General features: G+C 38.0%; 1 protein-coding gene across 1 annotated transcript in view; it reads right to left on the bottom strand.

The window, feature by feature from the left end:
- Window positions 1-17,027, bottom strand: part of LOC121317427 (XK-related protein 6-like) — a 101,495-nt gene that overhangs the window by 12,375 nt on the left and 72,093 nt on the right. Inside the window, exon 2 of the mRNA XM_041253349.1 lies at window positions 3,700-3,896. Within this exon, the coding sequence (XP_041109283.1) occupies window positions 3,700-3,896 (197 nt within the window). The remainder of the gene's footprint in view (window positions 1-3,699; window positions 3,897-17,027) is intronic.

Below are 17,027 nucleotides of genomic sequence, written 5' to 3'. Positions count from 1 at the left end.
GGCAGCTGTGGCCAAGTTGTACTGTGGGGCCTCGAGATCGGTTGCTGGGAGAACAGGACCTAAGGTAGGGGGTGAGGCTGAGGCTGGAATGGAGGCGGAGGCTGAGGCTGGAGCAGAGGTTGAGGCTGGAGCAGAGGTGGGAAGGGCTGACGCGAGTCCATGTCAGAGCTGAGCCTCGATGGATTGGAAACGGGAGGATAGAGATGAAACAGGCTCTGTGAGAGGCTGCAGAAGGCCTTTGTTGTCTGAAAATCTCTCTGTGGAGCATGGATAGGCTGGCTGCATGTTTGTCTGCTGCTGCAGGCTCGTGCTCATCTGCTGCTGCAGGCTGATCTATGAGAAGGTTAACGGGGAGAGAGAGAGATTTTAATGCTACGGTTCTCTGGACAGGGGCCTAAATCTTCCTCTACATTGTCCATTTGCAGGGTGGTTTTCTTCTCATGGGTCAGCCAGTGTACCACGTGTGCACACAACCGCTCCACAAACAAGCTGGGGCATGTCTCCAGGGATCTTCAGTACTCCTTGAACCGTACCAGATGGGTCTCTCCCGTAATGTTGAAGCGGCGGAGAATGGCCAGCTTGACCAGGTCATAAATGGCAGTGTTGAGGTCGCTCATAGCCTGGTAGGCTGCCTGAGCCTCCCCGATCAAGCAGGGTCCCAGCTGGCTCACCCAGAACACTCGCGGCGATGACGTGTGTTGGCCAGCCACTCAAACGTGACCAGGTATGCCTCTGGGTCATCGTCCGCCGACATCTTCATCGCCGAAGCCTTCAGTGCTGATAATGCTGGTGTTCCCGTAGGGCTTGGTGTTGTGGAAAATGCCAGCCCTACCTGTTCAATGAGCGCAGTGTAGCGATCCTCCCTCCTTCTCTCCACTGTCTCCCGTCTGCTGTCCAGCATCTCCAGTACTCCGCCAATGCATGACGATCCATATCCCATTCTCTCACAGTCCTTACAGGTTAAATGCTCAAACCAAATGAAGGAACAGTTTACAATTTTCCGTCCCCTTTTATGCTGTCACGCCTGACCCCTTGGTACACAAACGCAACCGCCTCTCCAATTTGCGGCTGCCACATCGTTTCCCTTCCAGGTCAATGTGCTATTGCAACCAAGTCTCGCCCCCTTCCAGGCTGGCTGACTTCCCTTGAACCCTGGGAAAGAACTGTCAGACCAGCCTGTCCAAGGAACTCTGTTCTCGCTGCTTAGTGCCCTCACAGGTAGGGAGGGAGATTTACAAGAGTCATTGTATTTCTGTCACAGTCTAATATGTAGTAAGTTACAAGTTTTTGTGTATTTACTGACCAGCAAGAGGAGTGCTTCTCCCAAAACATTAGGAGGGTTAAAAAAACTACAAAAAATACATGCATGGAGCTACCTGTACTTACTCCATTGTTTCAAACAGACCTCCATATAATTGTGTTAAAATACTTTATATATAAACCCCATAGAATTTTATTATGGCTAACTTTGATGTAGTTAAATCTTTATTGATGTCAAAGACCTGAATGATGAGCATGGATCAGGTTATGTGGCACATACACTATATATCACTCAGTAGAGCTGGAAATATCCAGACTCTGGAGAATCCAATAACCTAGCTTTAAACAAGAATCCCACAAAAAAAACATGAATACTTTTTTATTCCAAGAGAATGGGTGGAATAAAAAAAAAAAAGGATTGTCGAGAAGCTACTTTGAACACAATAAACACAGTCAACGTGTTTCCAAATAAGTATTGTTGTGCTGTGTTTATAATTATAACAATCTTTATTTTTATATAGCTCCTTTCATAGTGGACCACCATCACAAAGCGCTTTACAAGATATGAGACTAGCATATGAGTGAACTATGAACTATGCATCAGCTGCAGAGTCACTTATAATAACCTCTCATCTGAAAGACTTGCTCAGGGTCACACAATGACTATAGACTGACACTGAAACTGTTCATTTCAATTTGTATTAACTATTGGTTACAATGCAGTGGTGGAAAACTTTCACATGGACATACATTTTTTTCTTAACCTGTTTAACTGCAATAATTCCTCATTCTTACCTGCTCATTACCAAATTAAAGAGCAAATAGCAGGGTTCTGAAAAATATAGCTTCATACATCCCCATGTGTTGCTACAACTGTTTAAATAAACTATATGTAATTTGGCTATTCATTGTTAACATCCTGACAACTTTTTACACTTCTAACTGTAAAGTCTGTTTCAAAGCTCTTTTCAAAATGTTTACTCTAGTGCACTGGTGTTTGAGATCTGTCTCCTGATTCAGTGGTGCGCAAAGTGTGGTGGGTGTGGAGAGTTAGTAACTATGACTAAAGGTGCAGTTCTGTTAAAAAAGTTAATAAAAGGATATAACATTTAAAATAAATACATAAATGACTGCAAATTAATCCAAGTTCTTACCTTTCAAATGAGACGTTGACTTGTAAAATCACAGAAATTATGTTTGAAGTAGCGAGTGTGTAATGAACAGAGATGAAATAGCAGCTTCTGTGAATGGGGCGACAAGTGTAAAAAAAAAAATAGCACTAATATTTTAACAGTATTTTTTTATTCTTCCTAGATTTAACCAGAAAAAGATTCAGATTTAACTAAATACAAAAAAGTTTTGAAATGTGTAAAAAAAAATAAAAAAATAAAAAAAAAAATATTGCATTGTATGCAGAGGAGGCAGGGAAGTGGAGGGATTGGCTCTAGAAGTGTAAGGGCAGCTCTGCAGAATGCAATGCCAAATCAAATGTGATACTGAACGATAGTGTAAAAAAAAATAAAAAAAAAATAAAAAAAGATTTAAATTCACAGATTTATTTGTTATAAGCCCATATTTAACGGGTCAGCTAAATGTTGACTCATCAAGTGTCAGCAGATTTAAAGACTGATTTTAAATGTTTTTAAATGTTGAATTTTATGGTTAAATTTAGGGAAAAAAATATGCGATTTACATTAAATATGCTCTGTTTTTTCTGTTTCATACCACATCATGGATCGTTATTGCTGTGCTACCTGTTTGACAATGTGGGCAATAATCCTGACACTACCAGTGCACTAGAGCGGACATTTTGAAAACAGCTATGAAACAGATTTTAAATTTCTCTGCTACTTACTCTTTAATAACATATTGCTTTTTCTAAACTAGATTCAAAAACTGCAATGATCTCCCTCAGTGCCTTACACAACTACATATCATGCTAACAAAACATGATCTACTGCAATACAAACACTTTATAAAGACTTTATTTAGATGGTTTATTTGTCTAAATGAACAGTGGCTGCTGTATTTAAAGTGTTTTTTTTATTTTCTTCTCCTTCCTTTTTTAAAACTATCTGCCGCGTTTTCATTTAAGAACATATTTTCTTTCCCTTTATATGCAAAAGGTGTGCATACAATTCTGCCATCATATTGACAGCTGTGCCATCAGCGTTGTCAAAGCTGCCACATGAAATGTGAGAAATGTACCTACGTTATGAAGTTATTGCTGAAGTGTGGCAGGACTTTATGTACACACACACATACATACATATGTATGTACACATGTCAGCGTATTGTGTTTTCTCAAAAACATTTTCGGAGAGGTGTTTTTAAACTAAAAGCCTGTCTGTTCCCAAATGCCCCTTCCTCTTCTCCAATCACAATCTCCACGGCCCACTTTCCCTATTCCCAGGTATGGAGCGAAGCAGCTCCCCTTACACGGTAGTGTCTCAGCCCGGTTCTTTTGGATCATTATGCAGAGTTGTAGCACCAGTTGTGGGGCGCTCTCCAGGAAGGTCTCCAGGAGGCGCAGCATGTTGACGTCTGCATATTCGTACATCATGGCCCAGTAGAAGCGGCGCTGGTGTTCCTTCTGCCGCCGGCTTTGAATGCCCAGGTACATAGTACGGATATACCTGCAGGCGAAAAGACAAACAGAGAGGGGGTCCTTTAGAGCAGCGACTCTCAAGCTGGCATCCGCAAAGCTTTCCCAATGGGTCCCAGAACATTCTGGAAACTTCTTTTTTTGTAAAAGATGTGTGAGCCATAATTATAAAATCACTTTGGAGGTGGCAATTAGTAGTAAAACAACCTGAAAATGTACAACCTCTTAGTTGTATGAATAAAAAAAAAAATCAAATGAACAAATACTTAAACCAGTGATATGGATATAGGACCCTATTTACTTATATCAAACGTGCACAAACCAAACATTTATCACAAGCTGCAGAAAACTAGTTTAACCTCGTGTTTATAGCGGGCAGCACATTACTGAAGAATAACCCCATGCACATCACAAACAAAAACATACAAAACAAAAACATTAATATCATACATATACACACACATTGCATAATAATACAAAGCAAATTAAATATCTACTTGTTGAAGTGGTTTTTACTTTAGCAGATGAGTTGTTCAGTTGTAGCAGGCAGCAATATAAGAAAAGGCACAGGGCAGTGACGTCACCTCCCTAGCAACAAGCCCCCTATGTTGGGAATGGGTTCTTTCAATGCAGCGGGATTGTGCATTTGAGAAAGGAAAGGAAGGCCCACGAAATTATTTGGTGACTTAAGCTGATGAGAAGCAATTATCCTCTGCAGTACGAATTCAAAGGGTGTAGTGCTTTTTATTCAAAAAATTTGAAAAAATAAGCCAACAAATTTTTTAAAATATTTACAATATATTCATAAAAGAAATGGAATTAATACACTGGGCCGCAGTCAGGCGACAAACGGGCCGCAGGTTGCATGTTCCTGACTTATATGACTGTTTTAAGGAATGTATTGCAAGTAACAGGTATTACCTAGAGATCAACCAGTCATTGAAACAACAATAACAAAAGTCCTTAAAATAATCCTTATAGTTTTGTTTGATATGGCCCGTAGTTTTTCTGAAACACCCACTTGAAAACATGTTAATGTAATTGAGAATAAAATGATACATTATAGAAAAGACTGTAAACTCTGTTACGTAGCTAAGTGGATTTCTATGGAAGCATCCTAGTGCCATTTAAAAAAAAAAAGAAAAGAAAAGAAGATAAAAAGTCCTATGTAGGAGATACTTTTTTTTTTTTTTTTTTTTAAACTGGCTCTAGGAGGCGCACGTAGATATCAGTACCATGTTTCTTTTTTTTTGGTTTTGTTTTTTGCAAGTTCATTTTCCTCAGTTTTCAGTTTTTTTTAAAAAAGGGGCTCCCAAACATAAATATTTAAAAGCACCTGCTTTAAAGGTTAGTTCCCCTGAGCAGGCAGATTTCAAGATTGCCTGAACTGTTATTTTTAAGCAGTCTTGTTGAGCCAGTTTCTTATCTGTCCATTTTAGGATATTCTCAGTCCCTACCCCTCCTCGAGTCAATCCTCACCCCTCCTCGAGTCAGTCCCCACCCCTCCTCCAGTCAGTCCCCACCCCTCCAGTCAATCCTCACCCCTCCTCCAGTCAGTCCCCACCCCTCCTCGAGTCAATCCTCACCCCTCCTCGAGTCAGTCCTCACCCCTCCTCCAGTCAGTCCTCACCCCTCCTCGAGTCAATCCTCACCCCTCCTCGAGTCAGTCCCCACCCCTCCTTGAGTCAATCGTCAGGCATCAGTCCTCCTCAAGTTTTGTTTTTGGTTATGTGTTTTTTAGGGAGAGAGAGGTAGGACAGAGTCAAAAGTTTAAAGTATGCTTACAGTATACATATTAAATTCTGAAAAAAAGTAAAAACGCATGCATCAATCAACAGCTACACTGACATCTCTTTCATCCAATGGAAGCACCAAAAGTATTTTTGCCCTTGTTTGATTGGGTGATTCAGACAACTCCATCCAACCCTTCACTCTCCCCGAAAAAAGAAAAAAAAAAAAACTTTGAGTACTGATGCCTGATGATTGAGGAGGGGTGACGACTGACTCGAGGAGGGGTGAGGATTGACTCCAGGAGGAATAAGGATTGACTCAAGGAGGGGTGATGACTGAGGATATCCTAAAATGGACACCGTATGCATGGAGCATTAAAGCTTATACAACCGGAGATCAACTGTACATGGACCGAGTTGACAGCTTTAAAAAAAAAGTCTCACAATCAATGCCTGACACACCCACAGAAAGTAAACCATCCTCCCAAACTTTCCTAAAAGTATAACCACTTTCCCCAGAATAGGCCAATCTATACATGACTTCCAGTAACGTACACCAAGGGCACCAGAGTATTTAATGAAATAAATAAACAAATAAATATTTTAATCCAGAACACAAATGTTTTGGCAAAATGTTTTCTCCGGTGTGTTTTGTGCTTATAAAAGCATGTCAAATCTAAGCATAGGTGAAGAATGGCAAGAATTACAAAAATGATGTTTTTTTCATTGCTACACCTCAATATGTGGTCAAGGATGTCAGAAATCTAAGAATCAAACCAAAAACAGATTCACTCACTGTTACATGCCCTTGGATCACAATGGGAGTACGTCAAATGAGGCAATGGTGCAGTGCTCTCACAGTCCCATTGCTGGAAGTAAGTGACATCCTCCCCTAGCATAGATTGTTGTTCAAAGACTCTGCTGACCCTTATCAAATCATGCAGAAGTGGAGACAGTACTGTATTGTACTGTATCCACCAGCAAACTCCTTCTATTGTCATTGGATGCTCTCATGAGTTGCACCCAATTGGAAGGCTGAACAGAACTCTTAAATTCCAACGAAAAGACCTGCATAGTGGCTCAAGTTTCATTAGGACATTTTAGATTTCATAGTAGTCTTATCTAAAAGTGTAAATATATATATATATATATATATATATATATATATATAAATACTAGAAACTTTATATTTACATATAATATAAATTTTTACCACTGGTGACAAAAAAAATTGGGTGTGAACTGTCGAGGGTTAAGTTTACTCTCCTTACTGAGGACGAAGATATAGACTGTTCTCTTGAATTTCCCACTCGTCATTGTGCAATAAATTAAGATGGTTAACTCCAGACTCCAGAGATTGTTTCATTAGCCTATAATTATCTATAAATAGGCTCCAAGTCAGATGGCTGATTATTTACATTGTTATTTGAGTTCAAATGAATGCACTTATCTACAGCCCTCTGCTGACAGTCTCTTTAATAAATGTCCTTGGCATGAGCAATAGGGTAAGTTGTCCTCCACTAGTCTGTTTACCTGGAAATTGTAGCATGTCCATATAAGTGGATACATGGGCACATTGTATTTCCATATTCTGGCATTAACTATTACAGTTGCCTACATTTGTAAAATGTGTTTTTTTTTAAATCTAATTTCCCTATTGCTTTTATTTATTTATGTATGAGTAGTCTAGTTTGATGCTAATGCATAAGAGATGTCTGGCGATTGATCTCAGGAGCCAGCATTAGACTCCATATGCATTCTCTCGTCTGTAAAGAGCATTCGATTCTACTACTGGTTCTAGCTTAATTGAAACAAAACCACCAACTGCATGGAAGAAGCGTTAGAGAGAAGGAAGAAAGGAGAAGGATAGAGCAGAGCCATCCAACCATTTTGGTTAAAAAATCCATACCGGTGACCAGTGAGTTCTTAAAGAGACACACACAAATACACAGTATATATTACTGACGAGAAGGAAGAAAGCCTGCAGCATTGAACAGCAGCGAAGACACAGCTTCAGTATATTTGTGCCTATAGACATTCTCATCCTAAAACACAAATTTGCATGTTGACTGTACTTTCTTCTACCTAAGACTAGATTGCCCAAACCCTTTTGCAGCCTTGAATGGATTTCTCATCTTAATCAAAGGAACAAATGAAAATGAGATGCACTACAGACAGAAGAAAAAAGGGCTCTGAGAGCCCTCTACAGAGCCACATTAGGTTACACAGACAGCCCTGCATTGGACTAAAACATAGTCAATACTTACATTTATCTACTTAATGTAAAGTCAGATATTTTTGGATAGAAAACAGAATTTCAAATGCTTAAGTTTGTCACATTTTGGGTGAAAAAGCAGTAAAAAAAAAAAAAAAACAAGTTAAACATCCTGGCTCATATTACAGTCGACTCACCAACATTAAAAGCAGCTGGACAGTTCCTTGGCCTAGTGTACTAACGAGACAGATTTTCTTTTTCTTTGGTTTTTTCAATTTTTTTCTTTCAGGTTCTCTTTTTTTATTGGTGTCCTCGGTTGGCTTTTTATTTTGAGGCCCAGTTTGAGTCTGCCACAGTGCCCACTGACCGCACACCGACACAAGTAACTCCCCAGTAATGTTGTTGAAGCTGACACCCTGGGATCCTTCAAGAAGCTGCTTGATGAGATTTTGGGATCAATAAGCTACTAACAACCAAACGAGCAAGATGGGCCGAATGGCCTCCTCTCGTTTGTAAACTTTCTTATGTTCTTATGTTCTTAAGTGCATTTAATTGTTCAAGCAAGTCTCACTGCTGCCGTTCTGATGCTTGTTGTTGGGAAACAACAAAATCAGCACACCCAGGTCACAGCAGCATGTTGCCTGCCAAGATTCTCATAGACCTCCATGTAAATTATTAATGGGATTCCTGTATTATTTTTGTCTCTGTATGCTGAAGTTGAGCTGTCTTGGTGTTTCTGTCACATGAAACAAATATCAGTCTAGGCAACAAGTAACAAGGTGCTGTTAATATTTCCCAATAGAATTATTTTTCAACTTAAATACATTTGTGTTGTTAACATGTGGCTAGGCATTAATAAAACATGTACTGCATATTGTTGTAACATTATGGTACTTTCTGATGCCTAATTTCAAACCCACATGTCTTGTTACATGCTCTCTTGAGGACTGAACTGGATTTTATTATTACAAATATTCATATTGAAGTGTAGCAACAAACTTAAATTGTCTTTTCTCACAGTTAAGAAATAAGTCAAATAGGCAAATATTTCTAACTCTTCTCAGCTCTGGGAGTGCACCTCCATTCTGACCTGAAACCTGCCTTTCAGCCTTGGGCCTTTCTGAAGCAGAAACTGACAGTTTTGATAAATTGCGAGGTAGTTTTGTTAAAGTCCAATGGGGGCAAAGGTCAAGACTGCTAATTTGACTTAACTGTGACCTTATTTGAAACCAGACCTTCAAACATGAGAGACGTGAAAATCTTGTGGATTCCAGAAGTGTCACCAATCCTTATAATGTTTACTGTGGTATACCATGGGTAACAGCATTGTAAAAGCTATCTGAAAGCATGGTAAAAAAAATAAAATAAAAATACACAAGATAAACCGTGATAAAAGAACAGTCTAAGCATGGTAGACTGAGTAAAGTTTTTTACGGGTAACCCCCTTGCTTGTACAATATTAGAACTGTCTGCCCAGAGATATAAGATACTCTTTTTCCAGCTATTAGCATTTTATTTGCTCTGCTAGCTAGTCTGTTGTATTAAAATTCCTTAGCATGATATTGCACTACAGTTGTTTCAATTGTATTTTACTGTGTGTTTAGTAAAAATAAAGATGACACCAGGTTTTATATACTACACTGTATGAACTGTAAGAGTTTACACATTTAAAAAAAAGGTATATTGATTATTCCTTTGTTTTAACAATACATAACACAATATTAATGATTTGTAAACTGAGTACTGTTAATTTGCATTACTGTTAAACAAGAACTTCATATCAATTGATCAACAGGATCATGAAATCAAGGGGCAGTTTATGCTCATTGTAAAAATACATGGACTGGCATTGTTACTAATACTTTAGTGTCAGGGAGGCAGGTAAAATGGCTAATGGGGCAGATTGAAGAATCTGAATTTGTTGAACAGTGAAGTCGTAAATCAGTGTGTTAGTGAAGGCAGTCCTTAGTTGCTGAGTGGTGTGTGTGAGTAACAGGGGTTGCCAGAACACCAACCAAAAGAAGCAAGCCTCTTTACCGCTGCACAAGTGTAGGTGAGCCCGGTTAAGACGCTTGCTTGCTGTGTGCAGGGTCGCCGGTTCGCGTCCAGCCTCCATCCTGTTACAACTGCATATCACATGTGTGTGAAATTCATTTTAAGACTTTTAGATCCATGAAAATCTATTTGCTTATTATTGGTTCATTTGATGTAAATTCTGCATAATAACTGCAACATACAGTATTACAAGAATGCAGGACAACATTGACATTTAACAACACAAACTGTAGTTGATTCTAAATTACAGTCAGTCACGGAGCTGGCAGATGAACCCGATTGAAACACAGGTGTCCAGTGCTGAAGGGCTGGAGAACCTTGTGAGCTAGCCCCATCACTGAAGAATGTTGGCAATAATGTTTGTTAATTATAGACCAATATCGTTGCTGTCTGTATTGGCAAAATGCTTAAAGTGTTTATTGACTCAAACAACCTGTTGTCCCCAACCCAGTCAGGGTTTAAATCTGGTCATGGGACAATAACAGCAGTGATCAAAGTGGTTAATGATATCACAAGTGCCTTGGATAGTAAGCAGCTGCTCTTTATTGACTTGTCTAAGGCCTTCAATACTGTAGACCACTTGTTATTATGTGAGAGACTGGGGGAATTGGGGCTATCTGATAAAGCTGTAAATTGGTTCAGTGGTTACTTCAATGATAAAAAAAAAACAACAAGTAAAGGGAGGGGGGAAATCATCTTCAGTTTTAGAGATTGAAAAAGGTCTACCACAGGGCTCTATTTGGGGCCAGCATTATTCTCATTGTATATTGACAATGTCTGTCAGGGGATTGGAGTTTGTTGTTACCTTTATGCAGATGACACAGTGCTTCATGCGTTTGGAAGCTGTGGCAAAGATGTAGTAGAAAAACTTTAAGAGGCATTTAATATTGTACAACACTGATTCTGGAACTTAAAGCTACTGTTAAAAAAAAAAAAAAAAACAAAGGTAACGTTCTTTGGATCTAAATTCAAAAGTCTGAAAGCAGAATTAAGTATTCAATCACTGACTGGGGAGCTTGAGGTGGTGGACAGTTATAAATTTCTGGGGATATGGTTAGATCCATTTCTAAAGTTTGATTTGCATATTTCCACTACTTCAAAGAAGATTCCACAAAAACTTGAGTTTCTTTATCGACAGCAAAACAACTTAAAAGTTGAACCTGACTTATTAAGAGCTGTACGTTTCCTTTGTTTGATTATGGTGATACCTTGTACTTACATGCCTCTGTTGAACAATTAAAAACGTTGGACTGGCTAATGAATAAAGCAGCCAGATTTGTATAAGGGTGTCACTCAGACTCATCACTGTCAGTTACTTACACCCTTAAAGTAGATTTCATTAGGATTACAGAAGACAGCTTCACTGGATGCTATTGGTGTGTAAAACTGTAAGAGGCTTATCACCAGGGTATCTAGGTTTGAAGCTTCAGGCAGATATATCCAAGTAACGGGGAGTAGGTCTTGTTTTGGTCAAACAGTCTTCAGCTATAGTACAGGATACAGTCAGCGCTTACATATAAACCCTATAAAACCCTATAAAATTTTGACTTCAGTGGCGGTTAAACACATGTAACGCATTTTTGATTATTTCATTTTGGCCTCTTCCAACCCTTGTCTGCTTTTTAGGGAACACAAAAAAGATACAATATCAAAAATACATATGAAAGGACTTTGTTTTAAAATTAGTAGGATTCCATTTAGATGAACTGTATTGCTTTTTTTGATACAGTACTATATTTAACAGAAGCAGTGTTTTAATTCAGAATGATATGATTCTGAAAATATCACTGAAGACCAAAACTAAAGAGACAACACGTTAACTGCATACAGTACATACTTTTAAATCCATAAATACTGTTGCGGTATATAAAATTTCCCACTAATGACCTAACAGCAAAATTACATCTAAATGTTATCCATGCACAGAACTGTGTAAAACATAAAAGGCAAAGCAATTTTGCAAAACCAAAAGATAAAAAAAAAAAAGTTTCCAGAATTAAAACAGTATCCCAAGTCAGTATTCAAAATTGCATAATATAGTGCTCGATAAGGACCTAATGTCACAGTTCACTTGCAACTGAAAATGCACAAAAACAACTAAAGATCACAGATAAAAAAATAATAAAATACATCACAGTAGCTGGAACTGTTTAATGATTAACTGTTACATTACCCTAGCTTGTCTCGTTCGTTTTGTTTTGGCTGCATTTTCTTCAGGTGAAACTGGAGGAAGCGCTGTACAGCTGCATAATATAAGACAGACTGATTTGGCATTAGAGAGAATAAAAAAACAATGCGGGCTGTGACGGATAATCAAATAAACTGTAACACTGAAGAGATGAGCTTTGTATCAGAAAACTGGTGATGGAGTTGGAAATAGCATGTGACGGGTAAGTGCATTAAATTGTTACCAATGTTTAAAGCATGATAATAAATCAATCAATCAATCAATCAATAAACAGATGATTTTACCCAAATCTTTTGAGATTAAGATTTACAATACAATATTATTACAAGGAATAAGAAAAGGCATGTGGTAGAAGAACTAAGGAATGTAAGGAAGAGATTACTTTGTGTATTGCTTTCTTTGGAAAGGATTACTAAGGCACATATCAGTTATGAAGGAACCCCAACCTTAACTACAGAAATCCTCCTCATTACTTTACAATTCTTTAGCCTTTCCTGCAGTTTTTTTCTTCTTCTGCCAGATTGAAATGTGCTTTCAAAGCCTTGATGCAACGAATAGTAAAACAATTATGAACATTATTTAACATTGAAAGAAAATGACTTAAATGTTCTTCCAATTGTCGATTAATAAACCACAAGGTGGCACACTGCTGTCTGTGTAAACTGAATGAATTTAAAGATGATGCTAGTATAGAGATAGTAGACATCTCATACTTTGCTGCTGCCACGAGGCACCGCTTTCCTGGACTTTTCAAATTAATATATATTTTTTTTTTGTAGGCAGTCATTAAATGTGTCCCCCCCCGACACACACACACTGGCTGTGTATTAGGTATGTAATGAAGGTGGATGGTACCAAAATTGCAAATTGCACCATTCGTGTAAAAAACTAAATCAGACACCTACATTTTAGGAACATGCTTGACATAAACATTATGAATTTGTTATGGTGTGGCCAAATGAGTGGCTATGGTAATATACTTGTTAAAAAAAACTTTAGTGAATACCTATTGCAAACAATATCAGGCGTGCACGTGCTGCAGAAATTGAAAGCATTTTACCTGCATGGAAAACAATTAAAACATGCAAGTAGTAAGATTACAGTGCTCAGAAATACACAAAACTGAACAACTGTTGACCCTATACTGACAGCTTCTGAAGTTCCTTGCCGTACAATGCTCTGACTGGACACAACACATTACATCTGACTTCTGAACAGTCAGCTGCTCTTCTTCACAAACCAAGTAATGAGACTGATGAATAAATGCAGAGCCTCATCGTATGTGGGATTTATTGCCCCAGTCAGACTACTTGCTCAGTAACTATCTTGGTACCCCAAAATGTAATGCAGCACTAAAAACAACCATTGTTATAAAGTTAAACACAATTAAGAATGCAGGACTGGGGGTGGACATGTATTGCCAATTTTACACCACTAAATACATCTCATATCTGCAACCAAAGCAAAACACCTGGGTGTAAATTTTTTTTTTTTTTTCAAAAAAGTTTGACTGATATTTACACAACCAGGCTTCCTAGTCTTAGTTATCACTGTTGCAAACATACATCTTTTTTGTTGTAGTAGGGAATCACAATACCACCACGTAACCTACTCGGCTATAAATCGCATATTGCTATAATGTGAAACAATTTGGATTGAAGTATATCAGTTACATTTCCAGTCTGATCTAGGAGATATAGTGCACCAGCATTGCAGCTGTGTACCCTGGTCTGTTTCTAAAGGATTCCATGGATTTTCAGGCTCTGTTCAGGTCTCTGTAGAAGGACAGCTCCTAGAATAACATTTTCTGTACATTTCTAAACTGTAGCTTGTAATTGTGGTTTAATGGACGATTAGAATAAAGTCATAAATCAACTTGAAATATATTTCTGGAATATGTGAAGATGATTTAACACCTCACTTAACCCAAGCATTATAAACCAATATTAAAACAGGCCACACATAAACACAAGTCGGAAATGTGAGTCTGTTCTTTTTCTCAGCGACTCATTTACAATCCCTAGCTTTAAGATCTCTTGGGGCTGGCTTTCCTGCAGAAGAATGGATGATTTACAGACTGATCACACAGCTTCAGTGTGCGGTAAGTTACTTGCAAAAATTAAACAGTTACTTTAAGAAAATTGTAACTAGTTGCAATAATGTATTACTTTGAAAAAAAATATAACTAGTTACAGTTACAAATAGATTACTTCTCAGTCACAGACTACAGTTCAAAATATTTTTTGAAGATCCAAGTATGAAACCTAGTTCATTGCTCTGACATCATTTTCAAGCCAGATATGAAAAGCCTGTTTATTTGACATGTAAGATTCTGACATGCACTGTTAACACACTTTCTGATTTCCATGTTATGCATTAGCCATAGCCTTTTTTTAAATGTAATAAAAGTAACTATGTTATTTTTTCTCTTTAGATGGGCAGATATTTACTGATGAACAAAGCACAGATTGAACAGTATAAGCAGTAATATATATAAGGCTTTAATAAATGCAGGAAAGCACTTTCTTTTTGAAGAAGAGCTATATATACAGAAGCAGCTGCCACTAAATGTATTCTACAAAGGTAACAAATCATTTTTTAATCCAGTGAACTACAGCAGTAGTAGCAAAAACATAAGATCTGTTAGGTCCCACCACCCCACATTGAATTTCACTATTGAAAGAGTAAATATACTTAAAAAGCAGTACCATGTAGAAACTGTCCAAATACCCATACCCTATTATAGGCCTCCATTTTATTTTGCATTTTCATTTTCCTTGAAAGCAAGTACAGATGTTTGAGTATAATGGGGTCCCCCCCCCCCCAGTGTCAAGGGAGACAGGTGGGTAAGATGATTGTCAGTAACAGAAGTTACAGTAACAAAATCCTAAGCATATTAAACCAGGTATGGCTAATATCCCAGTGGGCATACTGTATGGTGGTTTTCAAAATCTGTTCACACTTTGTTTTTTATTGTTCCTTTATTTATGAAAAAAGGAAAAACCTATTGAGGTGAATCCTCTTACTTGAAGTGTGTCCTTGGGGAACCGCAAAAGAGGCTGCAGCAGCACAGTACATCCATTTGTAATAGGTGACTTCTTTCTCAGATATGCAGTAAATAGACGTTTGGAAGAGCCACAGGGTAAGACTCTCTGCTGAGTCACAGGCTTTGATAGAAACAATTCAGGTTACACATTACACAAAACGTTTATTTGTCTTATATTGACCTTTGACACTTTCTATAAAGTAGCAGTACTGAGCACTGGCGTTGTGGTATGTGTCTCTGTCACAATATACAACAGGTCTACTGAATTGAAGAACAGCTATACTGAAATTCAGTGTTAGCCAAGGTAATTCCAGATACAACAAGGACTAAGGACTGAGAGAAATACAACAGGGCACAGCTGTGACATTCCCTCAAAGAATTGGGAGCTGCTTTCTTGAGTACAACCAAAAATATTTTTGGTGTGAAAACAGTGGGCAAGCAAAAGCATAAAATAAATAAATAAATGATTTGCCATGAATCAATTGTTGTTAAAGCACAGCATTATATGACTTTCATTTTTGTAGAATTTTTTACCTTTAGAACATAAGAAAGGTTACACAAGAGAGGAGGCCATTTGACCCACACTTGCTCGTTTGGTTGTTAGTAGCTTATTGATCCCAGAATCTCATCAAGCAGCTTCTTGAAGGATCCCAGGGTGTCAGCTTCAACAACATTACTGGGGAGTTGGTAGACTCCCACAATTCTCTGTGTAAAAAAGTGCCTCCTATTTTCTAGTCTGAATGCCCCTTTGTCTAATCTTCATTTGTGACCCCTGGTCCTTGTTTCTTTTTTCAGGTTGAAAAAGTCACCTGGGTCGACATTGTCAATACCTTTTAGAATTTTGAATGCTTGAATCAGATCGTCACATAGCCTTCTTTGTTCAAGACTGGATAGATTCAATTCTTTTAGCCTGTCTGCATATGACATGCCTTATAAAAACTGAATAATTCCGGTCGCTCTTCTTTGCAAGGTAACAAGAATTGGACACAATATTGTAGATGAGGTTCACTAATGCATTGTAAAGTTTTAACATTGCTTCCCTTGATTTATATTCAACACTTTTCACTATATATCCAAGAATTTTGTTGGCCTCTTTTTTATAACTTCCCCACATTGTCTAGATGAAGACATTTCTGAGTTAACATAAATGCCTAGGTCTTTTTCATAGATTCCTTCTTCAATTTCAGTATCTCTGCGACAGAGATTGAATGATTCTTAGGGCCCCATGCACTAAACAGTTAAATTACCTGAAATACTGCATTGTAGGAGAAACACATACTGCAGATGTGACCACTCTATTCACTAACATAATAATATGCATAAATAAGGCAAGATAAATTATTTATTTGCCAGTCATCATAGCACCATGCGTTACACACCCTTTATTTTAGTATATGGGCACTCCAAAGGACAGGTAGTCTGGCTCTCACTTTATCAGAATGACAGTGACCAAGGAGGCAGCAGCCAGCACCAGCTACATCTTCAGTGGGTCACCGCAGGATGAGGGGAGGCGGCCCGGTGTTACACAGACGTCTGTATCCCCTTAGATTTGACGCCTGCGTAGATCAAGATCGCTATACATGAACGCTTGATGTTTCTAAACAGTATTTCATGTAATAAAATTAAAATGTGAAGAAAAATACAGCTTTATAAGATTACTTTTAATCAAGGGTTTAAGGGTTTGCAATTCTCCAGTCTGTCAGTACAACCCCTGTGTCAAGAGACTGTTGATCTTTGTTAGCGGCTTGTAAATAACTTATTTTATTTCTTATCTCTTAGACATTTTACACCCTCATTGAATGTGCTCTTGCTGTTATAATATTGGAAAAGCATTTTGGAATTGGTTTTAGCCTCCTTAGCAATGTTCATTTCTATCTCTCTCTTGGCCTTTCTAACTCCGTTTTTGACTTGTGCTTGCAGTTTCAAGT

Source organism: Polyodon spathula, chromosome 6 (assembly GCF_017654505.1).
Source record: "Polyodon spathula isolate WHYD16114869_AA chromosome 6, ASM1765450v1, whole genome shotgun sequence".
In the NCBI taxonomy this organism is placed as follows: Eukaryota; Metazoa; Chordata; class Actinopteri; order Acipenseriformes; family Polyodontidae; genus Polyodon; species Polyodon spathula.
This window is presented reverse-complemented; position numbering and strand designations above follow the sequence as displayed.